At 39.6% G+C, this 23,909-nt stretch overlaps 1 protein-coding gene across 1 annotated transcript in view; it reads left to right on the forward strand.

Moving 5' to 3' along the window:
* The first annotated feature begins 14,392 nt into the window (after positions 1 to 14,392).
* The window catches only part of FCRL4 (Fc receptor like 4), a 45,028-nt gene continuing 35,511 nt past the window's right edge, over positions 14,393 to 23,909 (forward strand). The window contains exons 1-2 of the mRNA XM_082407802.1: positions 14,393 to 21,106; positions 22,825 to 22,848. Coding sequence (XP_082263928.1) covers positions 21,046 to 21,106; positions 22,825 to 22,848 — 85 coding nt within the window. The 5' untranslated portion in view covers positions 14,393 to 21,045. The remainder of the gene's footprint in view (positions 21,107 to 22,824; positions 22,849 to 23,909) is intronic.

The following is a 23,909-nucleotide window of genomic DNA, read 5'->3' on the forward strand; positions in this document are numbered from 1 at the left end:
TATGTCCTGAATATATGCTATAGGATTACCCTGAACTCTGCCTATCTGGGACACAGAACAGAATCACAGCCTCTTAGGACTGGAAGAAACCAGGTCAGAGTCACCACACAGTACAACTCGAGGGGATGCCGTTCACATGGTAGTCTACAGAGACAGCATCCCATAGGGTTAAGTAGCATAGCCCTGGAGTCAATAAATCTGGCTGCACAACAGAATCAGCCATAGAATAAACAAATATCTGATCCCAGCCCAGACTTACTGAATCTGAATTTTTGGAAATGAGGATCAAGAAATGGTATTTATTTAATTCCCTGAGTAACTCAAAAGCACAGCCAGGTTTGGGCTAATTCGTAAAACTAACAAAATAATAATAATAAAAAAAAATAGTAGCAATATCTTCACCGTGTGTCAAATGCTGTTACCGTCACTTTAGCATGCATTGACTAATTTAATCTTCATTTGAGAGGTATTATTATTATTACTGTTTTCCCCATTTCACAAATACAGAAACAAGAGGTACAGGAATGATGAGTGACCTTAAAGTGACCCAACTACAGGCTGGCTGAAGAAGTGTGGCCCCAGAGCTCATGTTTAATGCACTACACTCTACTCATAAAGAGCACACCAAGGTCTACGGAAGCTAAGCGATTCGTTTAGGTTACACAGCCAGTAGCCAAATCGCTAAATTTTCCAGGTGTAAAGCACCTGCTGTCTGCCCCTGGGAAGACAGGCATTTCACATTTTTCATTCATTCCACTAACATATATTAAGCACTAATTCAATGCCAGGCACTGTGCCAGGAGCAGGGGGTCACGTAGATTGTGGGATGCTTATTCTGACTGCAAACTTCCCAGCAAGGGGCCTTCCAGACCGTCATCTACTGATACGTGAAATGAGTGGACGCCTTTTATGCCAAATCCATCCTAGAGAGACCTTCCCCTTGGCAAACACTAGTTCTTCCCCGCCTCACAGGAGCAGGTTCTGGTGCCGACCCCCACAGGTGAGGTCTCTGTGTCTAGTCCATATTTATGTGTTGGTTCATTTATTCAACATCTAGTGTGCAAAGGATGCTGGAACTCTCCTTCTGACTTATTTAGCACTCAAAATGGAGAACTTGGAAAATGGCTCAAAAATAGAAATTTGAACGTGCCATGTTCTGCATCCCTCCCCCTTTCTAACCCTACCTTGCAACACTCCATGCCTTTCTGGGTACCGAATCCTCTGAAACTCTGTCTACACTTTAGCCCCCTGGCCAGCCTTTCTTCTCCTCCTAATTCACTGTCCCAAGGACCGACACATATTTCTGTGCTTTCAGAAACTTTCAGCCCAGGTCTCCTGGGATGCCTCTACTCTAGCTCACCTGCCCCAGCCAGGGACCAGGAGCCCGTGTATAGCAATGGTGAACACTGCTGTTAGGTCAGGGCTCCAGGTGAGGAAAGGTGTAGGGAAAGGGCCAATGAGGTGAGGCTTGTAAGGATGTCCTTGACATCCCAGGTCCTGCTGGGACTCATTTGGGGTTGTCAAGGTAAGTATGAAGCATGTGGTCGGGAAAAGTGCCTGTGTGAGTCCTTGACCACCACCACCTGTCTAATCTTGTCCCCTCTTTCAGTGAATCCAGTGTGTCCGTGCATGGTTTACTCCCAGGTCTGGAGCACCCAGCAGGGACAGAAGGGTGCAGGTGAGCTTTGGGGCAATGCTGTTGTCTTCACTGGAGCTGAGGGGGTAAGTGGGCTGTTAGGCACAGCAGAGCTTTCCAGAGCAGCAATGTCTGTCCCTTGGCACTGATAGCAGTCATCGCCCTGCACATGAGAAGACAACGTGGGTCTCTCCTGATGGCTGAATCTTTCAGAGCCTGCTGCTATTGTATCTCTTTCCTGTCTTGGGAGAGAGGCTGAAACGCTGGGGGACGGTTTAAGGACTGGGCTGTAAGAGGCTTGCTGTTTTTCACCGCTCATGACTTTCTAATTTCCTCCCAAGCAGAGCACCTAGAAACACGTCTGGAAGGCAAGTGGGTCCATGTTTCTGGCTTGTCTCTTCCCAGGACTTATTCTCCCTTAATGAAGCACGTAGTTCAATGCATTAGGCACAGTGGACCCTCAACAAAAACAGTAACTTCCTTTCTCTCATGAGCTTTTTCCCCTCAGAATTCCTCCGTTGTCTGTCCTAAGATGGGGAAAGGGCAGCCTCCAGAAGCCTCAGCTGAGCATGAAAGGAGCCTGAGAGGCACCTGCAGTGAGTCAGAACAGGTCCTGCAGGCATGTCTTGACCTTGACTCAGATCACTGGGGTCTTCAGGTGCCCACCAGGATAACCGTGTACTTCTCTCCCAGGACTCCTCAGCCATTATTTCAAGGAAAAGGATTATTTGCCAGGGACTGAGCAAGGAAAGTCAGGGCTAAGAAGTACGCCACGAGGATGCTAGAGAAGGTTATGAGAATATCCAGTCCCCATGACCTGCTTGTGACCCAGACCCTGAGTTTCCTTCAGGGACCAGGCGTTGCTGTTGGAGCCGTCTTTCCAGTTTTCTTCATGCCCTCACCTGGACTATCCCTATCCCACCCTGAGGTGGAGCCAGAACAGGCCAGGGGCCCTCAGCCAGGAGACCCAGGTCACAGACAGGACACAAAGGCAAGGGGACCCTTGTGAGTAGGAGCTGCCCACAAATCCCCTGAGGGCCAGCTTTGCAGTCAGCACCTGCACACAGTGAGCAGAAGCCTTGGGCCTCCGTTAGCAAGTTGCAGGGCCCATGGGGGAGACTTTGAAGAATCCTTGAGTTTAACTGTAAGAGAGAGCTCTCAACTTGGCAAGCAGTGGGAGGAGATGTAGACTCAGCAACTCACACTGCAAAATTGGTGTCCCTGTCAGAAACTGTGATTCTGCTGTCCAGTGAATCCTCGTGCCAGAGCAAGATCTGATTTCTCTTAACAACATTCCTGAACAGCGTCAACTCATGATCTTGCCCTCTTTGCTTTGGTCACAAGAAACCAAGACCTGAACTTTCAAGCACTTTTACCATCAGGCAAGACCTTGCGGTATGCATGTCATGTTCTAATTCCTCTCCTGGCTTTGTTTTACTAGTTTACCCCATTTCTTCACCTTTCATCTTTCGACATCCATTTAAGTCTTGATCGTCATATATATTTTTATATATATTCTAGCTTCATGAGGCTAGAATAAATCAATAAATTAAACATAATAATGTAGCATAAGTAATTCTAATTGGAATAAAAAAACTAGTTGTGAAAAACAAACTCTTGCAATGACTTCCTGTATCGATGGTAATATATTTTTATATTCATCTGCTTCTACTACAGTAATGTAGTCAGACTATATTATATTACATTAATGTAGCTTAATTATATGAAAAACTACCTCAGAGCCATTAAGTTCCTAGCTAAAGGGTTTCTTTCCTCACTCTGTACCTTCTACTTCCCATTCCCCCCACCAAAACCCAAATTAATTCTTAAAACTGCTTCTAGATTAACTTTTAACTTCACATAAATTTAAAAGAAAAAGAAATGACTTTCTTAGGCAATTTAAGTGTAAATATTCTTTCCAGAATCGTTCTTTAGATACCATCAGCCTTAATTTCATATCCATTTAATCCCTAGTCCTAGAGATTTTGAATAGTTATGAAATAAGGCTTTCATACCAAGAGATACAAAATAATTGAGACCAATATAAATCTGCCTTTACAGAAAGTTTACTGCACTGTCCCTGAAAGCAGAGACCTCTCCCTTTTATTCCAAACTTTTCAAAGCCCATGGTCCCCCAAATACCACAGACTGTCTCTCCTATCTTCCTTATCCCCACCTTTACTTCCTACCCTACACTACCTTCAGTCTCTTTGCTCTGGATTGCATGAAAAATTTAAATCTTTGAAATGTTTCCAGAAACTTTAGGCAAATTAGACAAGACATATATTTCTGAAACAAAAGGGAGGAAAATAAATTCTAAAAAGGAGAAATGATGAGTCAAACAGCCCCTGGTCACTGCAGAAATAATAAAAAGGTCACAGACAAAGGGAAGGAGAAAAAAAAAAAAAAAAAGAAGAAAGGAAAACCTGACAACTACCTCTGTTGAAGTTGAGATAAGCAATGGTTAATTTTATTTGTCGACAGGATTGGGCTCAGGGATGCCCAGATCACTGGTAGAATATTAATTGTGGGTGTATCTGTGAAGGTGTTTCTGGGAGAGGTTAGCATTTGAATCAGTAGACTGAGTATAAAAGACCCAGCCTCATCAATGCAGGTGAGCATCATGCAATCTGTTGACTGCCAGATTAGAACAAGAAGGTGGAGAAAGGGCTTGAGTTGGGACATTGATCTGCTCCTGCCTTCGGACATCAGCACTCCTGGTTCTTGGACCTTCAGACTCAGATTGGTTACACCACTGGCTCCAGTGGCTCTCAGGCCTTCAGGTTTGGACTGGAACTACACCACTGGCTTTCCTGGGCTCCCAGCTTGCAGACAGTAGATCATGAGACTTCTTAGCTTTCTTAATCATGTGAGTCCATCCCTCATAATAAATCTCTTTTGATATACCTACATATATTCTACTGGTTCTGTTTCTCTGGAGAACCCTAACAAAAATACAAAGCACAAAGGACTATCTAGGTCAACAAAAAGGAGGATGGTGTGTTTGGAATAAAAGCATGCATACTCCACCTAGCAGCACTTGCCTCTGTGCTCTGGAGCTAGCAATCCTGACATGCAACCGCCAGTAAGTTACAAACCAGTGAGATCTAAAAATAAAATGAGGGTCTGAGAATGTCTGGTTGACACGGTGGTTAAAAAAGATAACTGCAGAGACTTAGCAATATGAGGTTCACAAGGTATATTTTGGGCTAGAATCTTCCCCCCTCTGTTTTTGGAAGAGAGATGACCTTGTAGAACAAAAAGAGAACAAGATTTGGACTGGAGGGGAATGTTGACTGATTTTTTACCAGTTGTCTGACCTTGGGAAATTCTTATCCTCTCTGAACCTTGGTTATCTTACCTATAAAATGGGAGTAAATGCTCTTATCTCATAGGGCTATTAAAAGATTGAGACCTTCTAAGAAATAAATGTCTTTTGTAAAGAAGGCATGTAATAAATGGTAATTTTAATATTTGAATTATTGTTATCATCATTATTATGGGAAAGATTGTCTCTTACAGACATTCCAAAAACAATTTATCAAGAGGTTTCTAGTGAATTTTACCCATGTTGCTACTACCCCCTTTTTTCAAACATAGGCACATACCTAAAACCCTACATGCATTCTGCATACCCTTATGTATTCTAATCAATGGAGTAGACTTTGCAGAAAGCTCACGTCTCTTCTCCAGTCTTCAGGTAATATTTTAGTCAGGGTTCTTGGTTCTAGCAACAGAAGTCAATTCTGGCTCTCTTTTCAAAAAGGGGATACTTTACTGAAAGTATGTCAGAGACTCAGAAAATGGGAGGACTGGGCTTAGGAAATGAATAGGAACAAGAGAGAGTGGGAGGCCCAAGCAGTAGGGACCACAGCAAATGTCGTGCTACAGAAATGTTGTGATCCACACACGGACCTGTCCACCGCAGCAACCCTGCACCCTAACGCCACCAGCTCAAGCTGCAAAGTCCCGGGGCAAAGGACTGACTGACTGAGCCTAGGTCACACATCCATCTCTTGACAACCCAGGAATAAGGGGTGGAATAATCTTGTTCACTGGGCTTTTAAAAGGAGAGGCTGCCCTATTTCCCACCAAGACCATACATTGGGTTAGTCCACCTAAAAGGAAATCAAAGTGATGGTAAGAAGTGTGTGTTGTACTCAAGAGATCAAATAAATAAGTAAATAACAAGAGTCTACTAAATATAGTAACTTGGGCATCGTAGAATATGACTAATTGGGTCTATACCCTTATTTTTCTCCTTAAATTGCAGAGAATATCCATGGGGATATGATTCTTTGAACATCCACTTCTTATAAAGTTTTCATCCTAACTTCATGAGAACGTCAATAACCACAACTCTCATAGCAGCTTTGGGGCATCGAGAGTTTGCAAGTCAGTGGTACTATTTATATTCCAGTATTTACCCCTGGACATCTTCATGAGAGTGCCAAGTTCTGCTGGTCCCAGCTCCACAGATAACTAAAATTATTTGTGTATGGCCTGCTTTAGCACCCCACACCTCACCCCTTACGGCCACGCATACCCACACTCACCAAGTTCCATTCCTGACTGGAAAACTAGGACATTAAAAGAACTTGCATCTCAGAAGTTCTGGATTCTATATGTTCCAATCACAGATTTATTTGATTAATCAGAGTGTTTTCTTGACTCTACTTTCTACTATGGAATGGAAGATTTGTGATTAGAGGTATTTTGTGATCCTTGTAAAAATACCTTGCTGGTGTGACTTACCCTGATACAGAAGGATCAATTTCTTCTTGCTTTTCTCTCAATTTATACCACCATTAACTCCCACAAACCAACAATAAACTCAATCCAGCTCTGGCAACCACACATATGCTGAGATATTTTTTTTCTTTTTTTTTAAATTCTGGAGTTCTTCAAGGTAGGAACTCCACCCAGTTGCCAAGAACTGGACCAGGAGATAAGCTTAGGAAATCCTCCAACTATCTGAACCTAAGAAATGTCTTCTTGGGCTTGAGAGACCATTATATTCAGAAGTAACAGGATGAATGGAGAAGGGAGAGAAGAAAAGGTCCTTGGATCCTGTCCTACTCCCCCAAGCAGAACCCTTTCTTGGAAAATTGATGGTTCAGTGTTCTTCATCTCTTTGGGTATCCCATCTTTTTTTTTTTCTTCCAACCATAACCCTTTCCATAATCTGGAGAGGATGCAAGAGGGCTTGCTTCAAAAGGAGTTCAGACTTTAGGATCCCATTAAAGAAGAGCATCTCTGTCAAAGAGGTAGAGTGTTTTATCGTGCAGAGCATGAGGAAGCTATGGGAGAGGGAGATTTTTTTCTTCTTTCTTGAGATCAAGCCTCCTTCAAAATGCCTCCTCAGTCGGCCTCCTGCTACTTTTGTCTTTTCTTTTTCCTCCCTGAATTACTTTACCAAATCCTGGAGCAAAACCCTGAAAAGGTTTTGTCCTTCCCTATTTTGTGCCCCTATTTTATACTATCCTATCATTCATTTATACATTCATTCATCTAATCTGTGTTTAGGCCACTTTGCTTAATACTATGTATTGACCGGGAGGAGAAATGTAAAAATCCCACCATGCTCATGTTCATCTGGTGCACATCCTTGACTCACACAGTGTTTAAAGTTACGGTTTAAATCAGTTGTAATTTAGAACTCAGGAGGTTTCACACAAAAATCTGTATTTGGAGCTTCTCTTAAGAAGTTTGAAAAATCAGATAACAGATTTTCAGATTTGGTGACAATATTCTAGAGTTGAATATCAGCTTCTGCTTTCAAATGGAGCACATGCTCTCCAATTGACCAGAGTATCTGTTATTCCCTTTGTTTCATTGAATCTAAGCCAAGTGGCAGTTTCCATTTATTCTCTCAAATGTCCAACTGTTTACTTACAGTAGATTTAAGAAAAGAGTGACTTTTTTACCTATGTCTCTACCAAAAGTAGGAAAACAGAAGACAGAATGAGAAGAACTTGTGGTTTCGAGAAGAACTTGTGGTTTCAAGAAGAAGAGATCATTTCTTTATAAAAGTAAAAAGTATTCCTACATATATATGCAAATAAAATGTGTCTTTTTTTTTTTCTTTTTTCCTTTTTGGCCACTACCCGAGGTTTGTGAGATCTCAGTTCCCTGACCAGGGATTGAACCCGGGCCACAGCAGTGAAAGCGCTGAATCCTAATCACTAGACCACCAGGGAGTTTCCAGTGTGTCTTTTTTTTATCAAATGCAAATAAAGGTACCATTATACAACAAATTATAGCAAGAATTATGACAGACTAGAGAAAGATGCACATTGAAGAACTTAATGAACTAAAAAAATAAAGAACTGAACTTTAAAGAGGACCTCTTTTTAGTGTTCATAAATTAAATACTACCACTATAAAATGCAGTTATGTGCTCAGTAAGTAACAAAAAGTTTCCAAGTACAAAAACTTTCACAGAGGGTAAATCTATAAAAGAATGTCTCTTGAGGGCAAAAATATTATGTTTCCTGAAGAGAATCAAGCATTGGCTGATGTTCAGGAAGTTGAAAATATGGTTTAAGAGCTGAAAGGCTAAGTGTGTGATATTTTTAACCAATGCATGGCATTTTCTACAGCAGTTTATAAAAGTATAAATACTACCACCTGGAATAACTATATTTATTTCAATATCATTAAGAATTAAGATGGAACTAAAAACTTTGGTCATGATGCTTATAGTGTATTGAGATAAGTCATATCAGATAGTAATTCTGTGTAAAAGACCACCCTAAAACTTAATGGCTTAAATCAACATCCATTTATTTATCTTATGATTTGGCAGTATGGTAACTCCGCCTGGATTTATCTCGACAGCTGTTCTGGCCTGGGCGGTGCTGGACCGTTATTGGCTGAACTCACTTATGCATTTCTGCCGTCAGCTGATGGCTGGGTTTGGACTGTCTGGTTTATGATGAATCAGTGAAAGCAGAAGCATGCAAAACATCTTGAGACATTTATGATTTTCATATCATTGCTTCTGCCACTCTTTATTGGCCAAAGCAAGACACAAGGCCAGACTGTATTCAAGAGGTAAAGAAATAGATTTCCCCCTCTTTTATGAGAGAAGCTACCAAGTCACATTATAAGGTCACTGATGCAGGTTTGGGAAGAGTTTGTGGCCATTTTTGCTCTACCACAAGTCTTGAAAAGTTGAAAATAGGCTGGTCAAAATTAGTAAGACAAATATAAATGTGCTCCTACAGTGGCCAGTGTTAATGTTGAACTTGTTATGTAAAGAACTAAATTCTATCACAGCACCATTCACGAGAAATCACTCTGTGCTGAAAAAGAACATATCTCAAATTCAGTCATTAAAACCATAAGCCAGATAAACTCCTAGGATTTAGGAACACAGACAGATTAGCACTTTACTTGATGAATAAAAGGCAGAGTATGGTGGTCATTTATACACGAATTTTAGGTGACTTACTTGTAACAGGGTACAAAGGAGAATTGAAAAAAATTAACTCGTTCATGTCATCGACCTTGGCTCCCCACCAAAGATTAGATCAAATACTTGGTCTTTTTAGTGAATGATACAATTCATTTAAACACTATTTTCTCAGGGAGGCATTCATTAGTAATTACCCAAAATGATGATCCCATTCACTGAAATCAGTTTCTAGAAACAAAAGGGATAGATTGAACTATCTATCCCAAATTATGGAGCTGAAAAGTATATTTGGAAAAAAAATGTAAAAATAAACCAGCATGGTTAGATTGGCCTTTTCCAATGAATGTGACAGTTGGGTTCAAGAGTTACAAATAGAAATAATTGAAGAGTAAAGCAATATAACTGAACAACAAATATGGCAATGTAGGAACACCAGAATTCCAAACATCCAAGAAGTAGTCCTTCTAAATACAAAAACCACTGTGCAAAGTTTCTACCCATGATCAGATGTGCTTATAATTGCAAATAGCTATTTGACCTTATAAAAAAAAAAACTAAATATTGTGACCATTTATTTATTTCTTCCAGTTTTATTGAGATGTAATTGACATACAGCACTTGTACAAGTTTAAGGTATGCCACATAATGATTTGATTTACATACATCATGAAATAATTACCATAAGTTTAGTAAACATCCATTATCTCATAAAAATACAAAATTAAAGAAGTAGAAAAAAATTTTTTTCCATTTCATGAAAGTTTGTACCTTTTGACTGCCTTCATCCAATTCCCCCTCCCACACCCCCACCCTACCCCCCTGCCTCTGGTAACTACAAATCTGATCTCATTTCTATGAATCTGTTTGTTTGTTTGTTTGTTTGTTTTTGAAGTATAATTGACATAAAATACTATTAGTTACTGTTACAGAACATAGTGATTTGATATTTCCATACATTTCAAAATGATCACCATGAAAAATCTAATTACCATCTGTCACCATACAAAGATATTACATAATTATTGACTATATCCCCACAGTGTACATTTCATACCCATGACTCACTTATTTTTTTTTAACATCTTTATTGGAGTATAATTGCTTTACAATAGTGTGTTAGTTTCTGCTGTGTAATAAAGTGAATCAGCTATATGTGTACATATATCCCCATATCTCCTCCCTCTTTCATCTCCTCCCTATCCTCCTTATCCCACCCCTCTAGGTGGTCACAAAGCACCAAGCTGATCTCCCTGTGCTATGCGGCTGTTTCCCACTAGCTATCTGTTTTACATTTGGTAATGTATATACGTCCATGCCACTCTCTCACTTCGTGCCAGCTTACCCTTCCTCCTCCTTGTGTCCTCAAGTCCACTCTCTACGTCTGCGTCTTTATTCCTGTCCTGCTCCTAGGTTCTTCAGAACCATTTTTTTCTTTTTTTTAAGATTCCATATATATATGTTAGCATACGGTATTTGTTTTTCTCTTTCTGACTTACTTCACTAGGTATGACAATCTCTAGGTCCATCCAACTCACTACAAATAACTCAATTTCATTTCTTTTTATGGCTGAGTAATATTTCATTGTATATATGTGCCACATCTTCTTTATCCATTCATCTGTCGATGGACACTTAGGTTGCTTCCATGTCCTGGCTATTGTGAATAGAGCTGCAATGAACATTGTGGTACATGACTCTTTTTGAATTAAGGTTTTCTCAGGGTATATGCATAGTAGTGGGAGTGTTGGGTCGTATGGTAGTTCTATTTTTAGTTTTCTAAGGAACCACCATACTGTTCTCCATAATGGTGGTATCAATTTACCTTCCCACCAACAGTGCAAGACGGTTCCCTTTTCTCCACACCCTCTCCAGCATTTATTGTTTGTAGATGTTTTGATGATGGCCATTCTGGCTGGTGTGAGGTGATACCTCATTGTAGTTTTGATTTGCATTTCTCTAATGATTAGTGATGTTGAGCATCCTTTCATGTGTTTGTTGGCAATCTGTATATCTTCTTTGGAGAAATGTCTATTTAGGTCTTCTGCCCATTTTTGGATTGGGTTGTTTGTTTCTTTGATACTGAACTGCATGAGCTGCTTGTATATTTTGGAGATTAATCCTTTGTCAGTTGCTTCATTTATGAATACTTTCTCCCATTCTGAGGATTGTCTTTTGGTCTTGTTTATGGTTTCCTTTGCTGTGCAAAAGCTTTTAAGTTTCATTAGGTCCCATTTGTTTATTTTTGTTTTTATTTCCATTTCTCTAGGAGGTGGGTCAAAAAGGATCTTGCTGTGATTTATGTCATAGAGTGTTCTTCCTATGTTTTCCTCTAAGAGTTTTATAGTGTCAGGCCTTACATTTAGGTCTTTAATCTATTTTGAGTTTATTTTTGTGTATGGTGTTAGCAAGTGTTCTAATTTCATTCTTTTACGTGTACCTGTCCAGTTTTCCCAGCATCACTTATTGAAGAGTCTGTCTTTTCTCCATTGTATATTCTTGCCTCCTTTATCAAAGATAAGGTGACTATATGTGTGTGGGTTTATCTCTGAGCTTTCTATCCTGTTCCATTGATCTATATTTCTGTTTTAGTGCCAGTACCATAATGTCTTGATTACTGTAGCTTTGTAGTATAGTCTGAAGTCAGGGAGCCTGATTCCTCCAGCTCTGCTTTTCTTTCTCAAGATTGCTTTGTTTATTCGGGGTCTTTTGTGTTTCCATACAAATTGTGAAATTTTTTGTTCTAGTTCTGTGAAAAATGCTATTGGTAGTTTGATAGGGATTGCATTGATTCTGCAGATTGCTTTGGGTAGTATAGCCATTTTCACAATGTTGATTCTTCCAATCTGAGAACATGGTATATCTCTCCAACTGTTTGTATCATCTTTAATTTCTTTCATCAGTGTCTTATAGTTTTCTGCATACAGGTCTTTTGTCTCCTTAGGTAGGTTTATTCCTAGGTATTTTATTCTATTTGTTGCAATGGTAAATGGGAGTGTTTCCTTAATTTCTCTTTCAGATTTTTCATCTATAGTGTATAGGAATGCAAGTTATTCCTGTGCATTAATTTTGTATCCTGCTACTTTACCAAATTCATTGATTAGCTCTAGTAGTTTTCTGGTGGCATCTTTAGGATTCTCTATGTATAGTATCATGTCATCTGCAAACAGTGATAGTTTTACTTCTTTTCCAATTTGAATTCCTTTTATTTCTTTTTCTTCTCTGATTGCTGTGGCTAAAACTTCCAAAACTATGTTGAATAATAGTGGTGAGAGTGGGCAACCTTGTCTTGTTCCTGATCTTAGTGGAAATGGTTTCAGTTTTTCATCATTGAGAATGATGTTGGCTATGAGTTTGTCATATATGGCCTTATTATGTTGAGGTAAGTTCCCTGTATGCCTACTTTCTGGAGGGTTTTTATCATAAATGGGTGTTGAATTTTGTTGAAAGCTTTTTCTACATCTATTGAGATGATCATATGGTTTTTCTCCTTCAAGTTTGTTAATATGGTTTATCACATTGATTGATTTGTGTATATTGAAGAATCCTTGCATTCCTGGGTTAAACCCCACTTGATCATGGTGTATGATCCTTTTAATGTGTTGTTGGATTCTGTTTGCTAGTATTTTGTTGAGGATTTTTGCATCTATGTTCATCAGTGATATTGGCCTGTAGTTTTCTTTTTTTGTGACATCTTTGTCTGGTTTTGGTATCAGGCTGATGGTGGCTCCATCACCACTATAGAATGAGTTTGGGAGTGTTCCTCCCTCTGCAATATTTTGGAAGAGTTTGAGAAGGATAGGTGTTAGCTGTTCTCTAAATGTTTGATAGAATTCACCTGTGAAGCCATCTGGTCCTGGGCTTTTGTTTGTTGGAAGATTTTTAATCACAGTTTCATTTTCAGTGTTTCTGATTTGTCTGTTCATATTTTATTTCTTCCTGGTCCAGTCTTGGAAGGTTGTAGTTTTCTAAGAATTTGTCCATTTCTTCCAGGTTGTCCATTTTATTGGCATATAGTTGCTTGCAGTAATCTCTCATGATACTTTGTATTTCTGCAGTGTCAGTTATTACTTCTCCATTTTCCTTTCTAATTCTATTGATTTGAGTCTTCTCCCTTTTTTTCTTGATGAGTCTGGCTAAAGTTTATCAATTTTTTTAATCTTCTCAAAGAACCAGCTTTTAGTTTTATTGTTCTTTGCTATCATTCCATTTCTTTTTAATTTATTTCTGATCTGATCTTTATGATTTCTTTCCTTCTGCTAACTTTGGGGTTTTTTGTTCTTCTTCCTCTAATTGCTTTAGGTGTAAGGTTAGGTTGTTTATTTGAGGTGTTCCTTGTTTCTTGAGGTAGGATTGTATTGCTGTGAACTTCCATCTTAGAACTGCTTTTGCTGCATCCCATAGGTTTTGGGTCATCGTGTTTTCATTTTCATTTGTTTCTAGGTATTTTTTTATTTCCTCTTTGATTTCTTCAGTGATCTCTTGGTTATCTAGTAGTGTATTGTTTAGCCTCCATGTGTTTGTATTTTTAACAGACTTTTTTCCTGTAATTGATGTCTAGTCTCATAGTGTTGTGGTTGGAAAAGGTACTTGATACAATTTCAATTTTCTTAAATTTACCAAAGCTTGATTTGTGACCCAAGATATGATCAGTCCTGGAGAATGTTCCATGAGCACTTGAGAAGAAAGTGTATTCTGTTGTTTTTGTATGGAATGTACTATAACTTTCAACTAAGTCCATCTTATTTAATGTATCATTTAAAGCTTGTGTTTCCTTATTTATTTTCATTTTGAATGATCTGTCCATTGGTGAAAGTGGGATGTTAAAGTCCCCTACTATGATTGTGTTACTGACAATTTCCCCTTTTATGGCTGTTAACATTTGCCTTATGTATTGAGGTGCTCTTTTGTTGGGTGTATAAATATTTGCAATTGTTATATCTTCTTCTTGGATTGATTCTTTGATCATTATGTAGTGTTCTTCTTTGTCTCTTGTAATAGTCTTTATTTGAAAGTCTATTTTGTCTGATATGAGAATTGCTACTCCATCTTTCTTTTGATTTCCATTTGCATGGAATATCTTTTTCCATCCCCTCACTTTCAGTCTGTATGTGTCCCTAGGTCTGAAGTGGGTCTCTTGTAGACAGCATATATATGGGTCTTGTTTTTGTATCCATTCAGCCAGTGTATATCTTTTGGTTGGAGCATTTAATCCGTTTACATTTAAAATAGTTATAGATATGTATTTTCCTATTACCATTTTCTTAATTGTTTTGGGTTTGTTATTGTAGTTCTTTTCCTTCTCTTGTGTTTCTTGCCTAAAGAAGTTCCTTTAGCATTTGTTGTAAAGCTGATTTGGTGGTGCTGAATTCTCTTAGCTTTTGCTTGTCTGTAAAGGTGTTAATTTCTCTGTCAAATCTGAATGAGATCCTTGCTGGGTAGAGTAATGTTGGTTGTAGGTTTTTCCCTTTCATCACTTTAAATATGTCCTGCTACTCCCTTCTGGCTTGCAGAGTTTCTGCTGAAAGATCAGCTGTTAACCTTATGGGGATTCCCTTGTATGTTATTTGATGTTTTTCCCTTGCTGATTTTAATATTTTTTCTTTGTATTTAATTTTTGATAGTTTGCTTAATATGTGTCTTGGCGTGTTTCTCCTTGGATTTACCCTGTATGGGACTTTCTGCACTTCCTGGACTTGATTAACTATTTCCTTTCCCATATAAGGGAAGTTTTCAACTATAATCTCTTCAAATATTTTCTCAGTCTCTTTTTTTTTCTCTTCTCCCTTGGGACCCCTATAATTCGAATTTTGGTGCATTTAATGTTGTCCCAGAGGTCTCTGAGACTGTCCTCAATTCTTTTCATTCTTTTTTCTTTATTCTGCTCTGTGGTAGTTATTTCCACTATTTTATCTTCCAGGTCACTTATCCGTTCTTCTGCCTCAGTTATTCTGCTATTTGTTCCTTCTAGAGAATTTTTAATTTCATTTATTGTGTTGTTCATCATTGTTTGCCGTTTAGTTCTTCTAAATCCTTGTTAAACATTTCTTGTATTTTCTCCATTCTATTTCCAAGATTTTGGATCATCTTTACTATCATTACTCTGAATCCTTTTTCAGGTAGACTGCCTATTTCCTCTTCATTTGTTTGGTTTGGTGGGTTTTTACCTTGCTCCTTCATCTCATTGTGCTTAACTTACTGTGTTTGGGGTCTCCTTTTTGCAGGCTGCTGGTTCATAGTTCCTGTTGTTTTTGTTGTCTGCCCCCAGTGGGTAAGGTTGGTTCCGCGGGTTGTGTAGGCTTCCTCGTGGAGGGGACTGGTGCCTGTGTTCTGGTGGATGAGGCTGGATCTTTTCTTTCTGGTGGGCAGGACCGTGTCCGGTGGTATGTTTTGGGGTGTCTGTGAGTTTATTATGATTTTAGGCAGCCTCTCTGCTAATGGGTGCTGTTGTGTTCCTGTCTTGCTAGTTGTTTGGCATGGGGTTTCCAGCACTGTACCTTGCTGGTCATTGAGTGGAGCTGGGTCTTAGCATTGAGATGGAGATCTCTGGGAGAGCTTTCACCATTTGATGTTACATGGATCTGGGACGTCTTTGGTGAACCAATGATCTGAACTTAGCTCTCCCACCCCAGAGTCTCAGGCCTAACACCCGGCCAGAGCACCAAGACCCTGTCAGCCACACAGCTATAGAAGAACAAAGAGAAGAATGACGTTCAGCTTCTCCTCAGAAACCATACAGGCATGAAGAGAATAGATGAAATATTTAAACTGCCAAGCCCCCTGGAGCTGTTGCCTGCCTGCTGCCTCTGGAGGTGTGGGGATGTCCCCTAGGAATCTGGTCCTTGTTTAGCAGTTTTGCTTCATGAGCTTTCAGACTCTGAGCATTTTTTTTTTTCCAAACTGGATTCCAAAACCAACTGGAGTTGGCCTAGGTCAGACTTAGAAACCAGACTCACTTATTTTGAAACTGGAAGTTTGTACCTCTTAATCTCCCTCATCTATTTCTCTCCTCCCCCCACCCCCTTTCCCTCTGGCAACCATATTTTTGTTCTGTATATCTATGACTATTTATGTTTACTTATGTTTGTTCATTTATTTTGTTTTTAGATTCCATACATAAGTGAATTATACAGTACTGGTCTTTGTCTGACTTGCTGCACTTAGCATAATACCTCTGGGTCCATACATGTTGTCACAAATGGCAAGATTTCGTTCTTCTTTATGGCTGAGTAATATTTCACTGTGTATTTATATGTATACATATACATATATACATAATACTTCATTGTGTGTGTGTGTGTGTGTGTATATATATATATATATATCTCACATCTTCTTTATCCATTCATCTATTGATGGGCACTTAGGTAGTATCCATATCTTGGCTACTGAAAATAATAGTGCAATGACCATAAGGCTGCATGTGTTTTTTTGAATTAGTATTTTCATTTTCTTCTGATAATATTCAGGAATAGAATTGCTGGATCATATGGTAGTTCTATTTTTAATTTTTTTAAGGACTCTCCATGCCATTTAAAGGTTACAAGGTTTACAAAACTGAATCTTATGTTGCATATACAATGTGAAATGTAAATTCTGATACTGATTTCTTGGTGCAGAAGAAAAGATGTCAAGTTTCCAGTTCCCAATGGAGAAATAATAAATAATGTAAGAGAAAAAATAATGAATTATGTCTGCATTCCAATTTGTAGTTTTCAAGTTTGGATTTAAAAATATAATCTCTAGTTTCACACATGCTTGTATTATGTTACACACATATCCAATAGTTTGGTAAAATAATTAAACTTTTATTGCATTATGGTAATTGATTTTTCTCACACCTGACTTTCTTCACTCTACACTGCCTGCCTGACTCCCATAGGCTTTGAATTCACACCCCTTGAAATAGGCTGAGTCAGATTAAAACATGCCAAAGGCACCAATCTATGAAAAGCAATTAAAACAGAGTAAATTGGTAAAATGTAAACTTGCCCCACTCCCATAAAGTAGAGAGCACCCTCCCATGTAATTTTTTAAGACTATGCCTCTTGAAAAAGCAGCCTTCTCTCCATCAAGGTTTTTGTGATGTGCAGTTGCAGCTAAAAATGGGTAGTTACAGACAAAATTTAGAACCAGATGCATAGTTTAATGCTGTTTACCAGTGATGGGTGATTTTACTTTGGTACCTAAATTTTAAATTCTTTAATATACAGCCTCCTAATGAGTTGCCTGGCTTGGAAAATTACAAAATCTAACTGAAAGTTATGGCTTTAAAATTTTTATTTTGTTTATTCTTTTTCAAAATGTTTTGGCCAATGGAAGTGAAGTAGTAAGAAAATCAACTTCTACATATAAACAAAATCATTGGAAAAGCAGTATCTCACTTTCCCTTCCAAATACATGTTAGAGAACCCCTAACATGTGTGGTCCAAGACAAGAGTAGAAATGGAGGCCTTCATTGTATATATCCAGAGGTTTAAAAGTTATCAATCAATCTAGTGAACTAATAAAATATTTTTATCCTACACCTTGACAAATATACCTTTATAATGACCTGGTAGTCTAGGTTCAAATATAAAATTCTTGGATCTTTGGAATTCCATACTGGAACATAGAACCATAAGAAATGCAAGCTCTGGTTGCAGGTCCCAAGCCTGCAGCTTCCTCCTTCTCTCCCCAAACCCAGCTCCATCCCACAGCACAGTCCACGTCAAAGGGAAATAGAGGCTCAATTGAAAGAGCTCCCAATGGCCAAAGCTGAAACAGTTTAAGCAATGACGTAGCACTGGATTATTACCTAAAGTATAAAATAAATGCACATGAGCCCGTAGGGATATACACAAAGATTGAATGAATGAATGAATGAATGAACAAATGAACACACACAAACAGACAAACAGTAAATAAATGGGGGAGGAAAGACAAATCTTCATTACAAAGGTGGAACTTAATCTCCTCCCAGCCCCACTTCCTGAGTGTGGGCTGGACTTAGGGACTTGCTTCCAGACATTAGAGTATGGAAAGGGATAGATAGTAACTTTACATTGAAGAAGGCTGACAAACGCTACCATAACCCAGTGATTGAGATAAATAGTACTTGCAGTAAGGCATGTTGATATCACGTATCCCTTGATATGATGAGATGAGAAATGCACTCCACCTCTGTGGCATTCCCTCTGCAAACCCATAACCCCAGTTGAGTCATGAGAAAAACATCAGACAAACCCAAATTGAAGGGCATTACAGAATATCTGGCCAATGATCCTTAAAGCTGTCAAAGTCATGAAAAACAAAGAAAGACTGATAAGCTGTCACAGACCAGGGTAGACTAAGCAGAAATATCTAAATGTAATGTGGTATTTTAGATGGGATACTATAAGAGAGAAAGGATAGTAAAGGGAAAATTGGTGAAATCTGAGTAAAGCGTGGAGTTAGTAGTTGACAAATATACCACTATAACATGAGACGATACCATTACAGGAAACTGAAATGGGGTGAGGGATACATAGGAACCCTCTGTACTATATTTGCAACTTTTCTGTAAATCTAAAATTATTCCAAAATTAAAAATTTATTTTTAAAATGTAGAGTTTTAAATGCTTCTTTTTTCATATATGAAAAAGGTCAGACTTTTCACAGTTTCTTACGCTGTCACTAAATACAAGTATTACTTTCCCTCGTTAATATAAAATCTAAAAGTTGTCCCTGATTAGTTAAGCAATTGCCTAATAAATTGTGGTATATGCTGGTGTTCTGAAATGAAACTACAGTTTTGATACCAATAACTGAGGCATTTATATCAGTGACTTAAACACAACAACAAAAATAGTACCTGACTTAAACTATTTAAAATTTTACACAGTGGTTGCCAATATGATTTTTGTGTTTGGACATCTTATATAACGTCATAAATATAAAATTTTATTTGCTAATTGAAAATCCTTCATTCAACAAAATTTATGCCAGAAACGAGAAAACAGAAGATGTAATTTCAACTTCCCCTCAACCTTTACTCAATCAATATTATTAGTGCTTAGTCTAAAATACTCTTTGTAGAATATTGCATCATTTATAAAGTGCTCTCCAGCCCATGGTCCTAAAATAATAATAGTGATTTATTGAGTGTTTACATGGTGCCAGGCCCTGGGCCACGAGTTCTACATCATTACTGCATTCATACACACATCAATAGCAACATCGCCTTAAAGTGGATATTTTTTTTTTAATTTACTTATTTTTATTATTTATTTATTTTTATTTATTTATTTTTTTTGGCTGTGTTGGGTCTTCGTTTCTGCACGAGGGCTTTCTCTAGTTGCGGCAAGCGGGGGCCGCTCTTCGTCGCAGTGCGCGGGCCTCTCACTATCGCGGCCTCTCTTGCTGCGGAGCACAGGCTCCAGACACGCAGGCTCAGTAATTGTGGCTCACGGGCCTAGTTGCTCCGCGGCACGTGGGATCCTCCCAGACCAGGGCTCGAACCCGTGTCCCCTGCATCGGCAGGCAGACTCTCAACCACTGCGCCACCAGGGAAGCCCTAGTGGATATTATTTTTATCTTCTTTATACCAGTGTTGAAGTTGAGGCCTAAAGAGGCTAAGTACTTGACCAAAGTCACACAACTAATAAAAGTTGGGGCCAAGATATGAATCCAGGTTCATCATGTCTCACCCCTCCGGAGCTGAAAGATGATAGAAAGGTCCCAGTGCTAGGTGACAAAGGACATAAGTGCCACATTGACACTCTTTATGTTCCCATTGTGCCTCATGTCTATGTCTACTTTGGCCCTTACCACATTTTACAAAGTCTTTAAAGGAGATGCATTTTATTTATTTTGTGATACTTCTAAGTTCATGGACATTGCCTGGAATTGATGTTCAATACAAACCCCTAATTAGAGAAAGAAACTATTATAGATATATAGAAAAATGTTGTTGTAAGAGAAGAATACAGACCATTCCACATAATTCATCCTATGTCTGTTATCTTCCCCTCCTAGGAAGGCCAAGGGTCATTTATTCACAGATATCATGAGTATGATGATGACAGTGATGTTTCTGCATTCACCTTTGTCCTTGCTCATCTCTCAGTCAACTTGGGTGTCTCTTCCACAGGGAAGCCTCTCCTGATTCCCCAGAACTGGGTCAGATTTCCCTCCTACTGAACTCTAGGAGCACTTTTCACTCTGTATTTAACTCCCTGTTGGCTTTTCTGTCTCCCCACTAGAATGAAAGCTTATAGAGTCTTGCTTACCACTGTGTTCCCATCACCTGGCACCATGCCTAACATAGTTATATAATCAATATGTATTTGTTGAGACATTCCTGTAGCAAATTTTGGGTTCTAAGACCTTAAGTTAAAAATTTCACAGTCCATTCTCCAGGAAGAACGTGATGGGACTACAATTTATTCGTTGCTGCCTACTCAGATCAAAGTTTGCGGCTTCCTCTGAGACAAATGAGTCAGGATATTTTCATATATGTCAGACAAGGTGCAAGTTGTCTTATGATTCAGATACTTCATCATATACAGATGGTCATCTGGAGGTGGTCCAGCAGAGTCTGTCAGGGGTCAGAGAAGGGCATTTCTGTACTGAATGAGAAGTTTTCCAGCTCAGGAGTGATTTAGACACATCCTTGGATTATGTGAATCTCAACAGAACTGCAGTCTTACCTGATATCTGGTAGCAGAGAGAATAAGTTGCAGTTTCCTTGGAAGGCAGAGACTGGAGCTTTCTGAAAATGAGACAACTAAAGCCTTGAGGAGCTATTCAGACCAATATATCAGAGCAGTACTTAAATATTTTTTTATCAAATGTTGACTTCCGTCATTGAGATTTTCTTACACCAGGTAACGTAACTGTTCGGTATTTTAAGAAAGATTCCCCTACTTCCCCCTTTCACTTCATTAACTTCATTAACTCAACCAGCTATACTCAGAGGAACAACTTGCTGAACTCACTCTCCAGCACTGGGAACTGGCCTGTCTCCTATGAGATGCTCTTCAAGATCCCAGAGCAGACTTCCATGCTACTGTGGGCATCCTTGCTGGTCCTCGGTAAGTAGTGGGGGGAGGCCTCTGTTTGCTGGGAAAACTGAGCCTCTCCACAGGCAAAAGACCTCTCCTCTGTGCTGCTGAAAAAATGGATTTTACTCCCATTTAGAACAGCAGAAAATGAACAAAGGGGAAAGATATTGATATAATGGAATGAGAGGGAAAAAAAATATTTCTAATAATGTGTTCCTTGTTTGCTTTTAATTGCCTATGAAAAATTCCTGTTACCCCCCCCAAAAGCGGGCTTATTTTTCCATGCAGAAAACTGCAATTAAATTTGGTTACCTTTCTAATCACAGATCATGAAAACCAAGAGTGAAAGATGAACTGAGTCCCTTGTGAAAGGACCATGTTCTGACCGTGAGCTGATGTAGAATGATTTTCTGCTGAGGATAGTTATTTCTTTCTTGTATTCTAAGATCAAACCTGCTCTGATGTTTGCAAAGAGCCTGAGAAGAGGAGAACTAAGACAATTTCCCTTTGATTTTTCTTCCCTGCTTGCCAACATTTGTCCAAATGAGACACTGATTTTCTAGTAGCTCAAGCTTAGGGAATTAAAAAAATAAAGTCATTTGTACACTGAATTTTGTTAAATGTGTTTGCCTTGTTCTCAGCTATATCTCCAGACTCCAATTAAGAAAGGAAGAGTTATTAGTGTGACTGGCACATTATGGGAACTCAGTAAACAGTGAATGAATGGCTATATGGGGCATAGCATGGTGCTGGACAATGCAGAGAGGATGCAGGGACACGGAGGACACGGCCTCTGCCCTCAAGAACTGACATTCTGATAAGGAAATCAAAGGACAAATGAAAGAGCATTTGACTTGGCAATACAAGAAAAATATTACACAATGGATCATAGGATAATGATAATTAATTCTTGCTGATAAGAATTAATTCTTGCTGAGCCCTATGTCAGACAGTCTTCTAAGAATATCCCATTGTATTAATGTATCCAATCCTCTAACAATCGATGAGCTGGAACTTCTATAAATCCTGTTTTACAGATAAGGAATCTAAGGCATAGAGATGGTCTCTTGCCTTAAGTTTCATGCAGTAGTAAAGTGGCAGAGTCAGGATTCAAACCCGTAATCTGACACTGGAGCTGTGCTTTTAACCACTGCCCCGTACTGCATGTCCAGTTATGAGTTTCAACTGAGCTGGAATGGGAGGGGTTCTGAATCAATAGAAAAGTGAGGTGCTGCAGCCTAGAGGTATCTCAGAGGGCTTCATGGAGGAGGTGGGATTTCATCCGGGTTTTGATACATGGGTGTAACTTGCTTTTGCTTCATAATGAAGGAGGAGAATAACACTCCAGGCAAGAAGATAGTGAAGCCAAGCCTCAGCAGCAGCCACAGTCATGTCAAAAAAATAATTACAGCAACGCTTAATTGACGACTTACTAATTTAACTCATTAAAATACGGCCATGAGGTCAGTTTCATGGCCCCCATCTTACAGATGAGAAAACTGAGCCTTGGAGGTTTTGTGTAGTTTGCCCAGGGCCACACAGCTAAAATTCAAACCTGTTTCTGCCTGAGTCTGCAGCCTGAGCTTTTGGCCGTGGCGTTACCTTGTTTCTCCAGGGTGGGTGGAACTGGGCATGTTTCTCCTCCGTTTGGCTGGAAGTCGAAAATGGGCAGGTGGACTCTTACGGTAGAATGGTTTGGGACTTGTGGTTTGCCTTGTGCTGATGCCTGGCTCTTGACTCTCTTGCAGCAGCTCCAGTCAGTGGACCACTTGGTAAGTCCCTCTTTTCTTTCCCTTTCTCTTTTATGTTTCTGGATATCCTAATAACCATCCTGTATCTCAAATACTTGTAAAAAAGAGGGCTTGTTGTGCCCGCATCATTTTCTTGAGGACTACGGGCAGGTGAAAACACGTCTTAGGACTCTGACCCTAAGAGTTTGGGAGTCACACTCCTGGATGAAACCTGGCATCGTGCTGGATGATATTGGAGGCAGGGCTGGGATATATGTCACAGAATTCAAGGAAAGGGGGTGTCCCCACCTGATGTGGGATTCTAGCCAACTTGACAGAATGCATAGAATCCTGAGAGGGGAAGGATAGAAATAAGCCATTACCTCATTGGGGGAGGCTGAGGTTCAACCAACTTGCCGGCTTCCCCACGTCTCCCCCAGCTTGACAGAGCCACGTGCAACCAACTCATCCCAAACGTCAGCATTCTGTGTAGACATTTCTCTATTAATAAGCTCAGATCATGATAACTCTGAGCCCCCATCCTACTGGTCAGCAGAAAGTCCAGCCTTGTATTGGGAGCTGTCTCCACGAGTTTTGGCAATCCCTGCGGATTTGTCCAGCCCACTTCCCACCCCCGCCCCCATCCAGGGAGCTGCTTTTGGTCAGCCAGCTCCAGCCAGTGGGAGCCACTGCCCCTTGATGCACACCGTCTCCTGTAGCTTCTGGGCCTGTGATTCTCCCCATCAGTGCTGTGGCTACAGCCCATTTCCCACAAATCTCTGCCTAACTGGGAGGAGATCTTAACTTGACTAGGTTTTGTTAAACATTCTAGGATGGAGAAATAAAATACAGAGAGTGTCAGCTAGTAGATGTGGCTAATCTCAGAACCCATTGACTCAGTCCCAACCTCATAAAGATGCCGGCAAGATGTGTCTGCCCCTGACCACCGGGCCACCTGCACATAGCAGGGGCAACTTACTTGGACCAGCGAGGAATAAAGCTGCATACACCAAAGAAGTTCTCCCTTCCCTCCAGTACAAGACTTACTGCCCAGTCTCCATTTCCCTAACCCCAGGTGCTTCCCAGGAACATAGACAGTGCAG

This window comes from Balaenoptera borealis (genome assembly GCF_965194805.1).
Source record: "Balaenoptera borealis genome assembly, chromosome: 1".
NCBI lineage: Eukaryota > Metazoa > Chordata > Mammalia > Artiodactyla > Balaenopteridae > Balaenoptera > Balaenoptera borealis.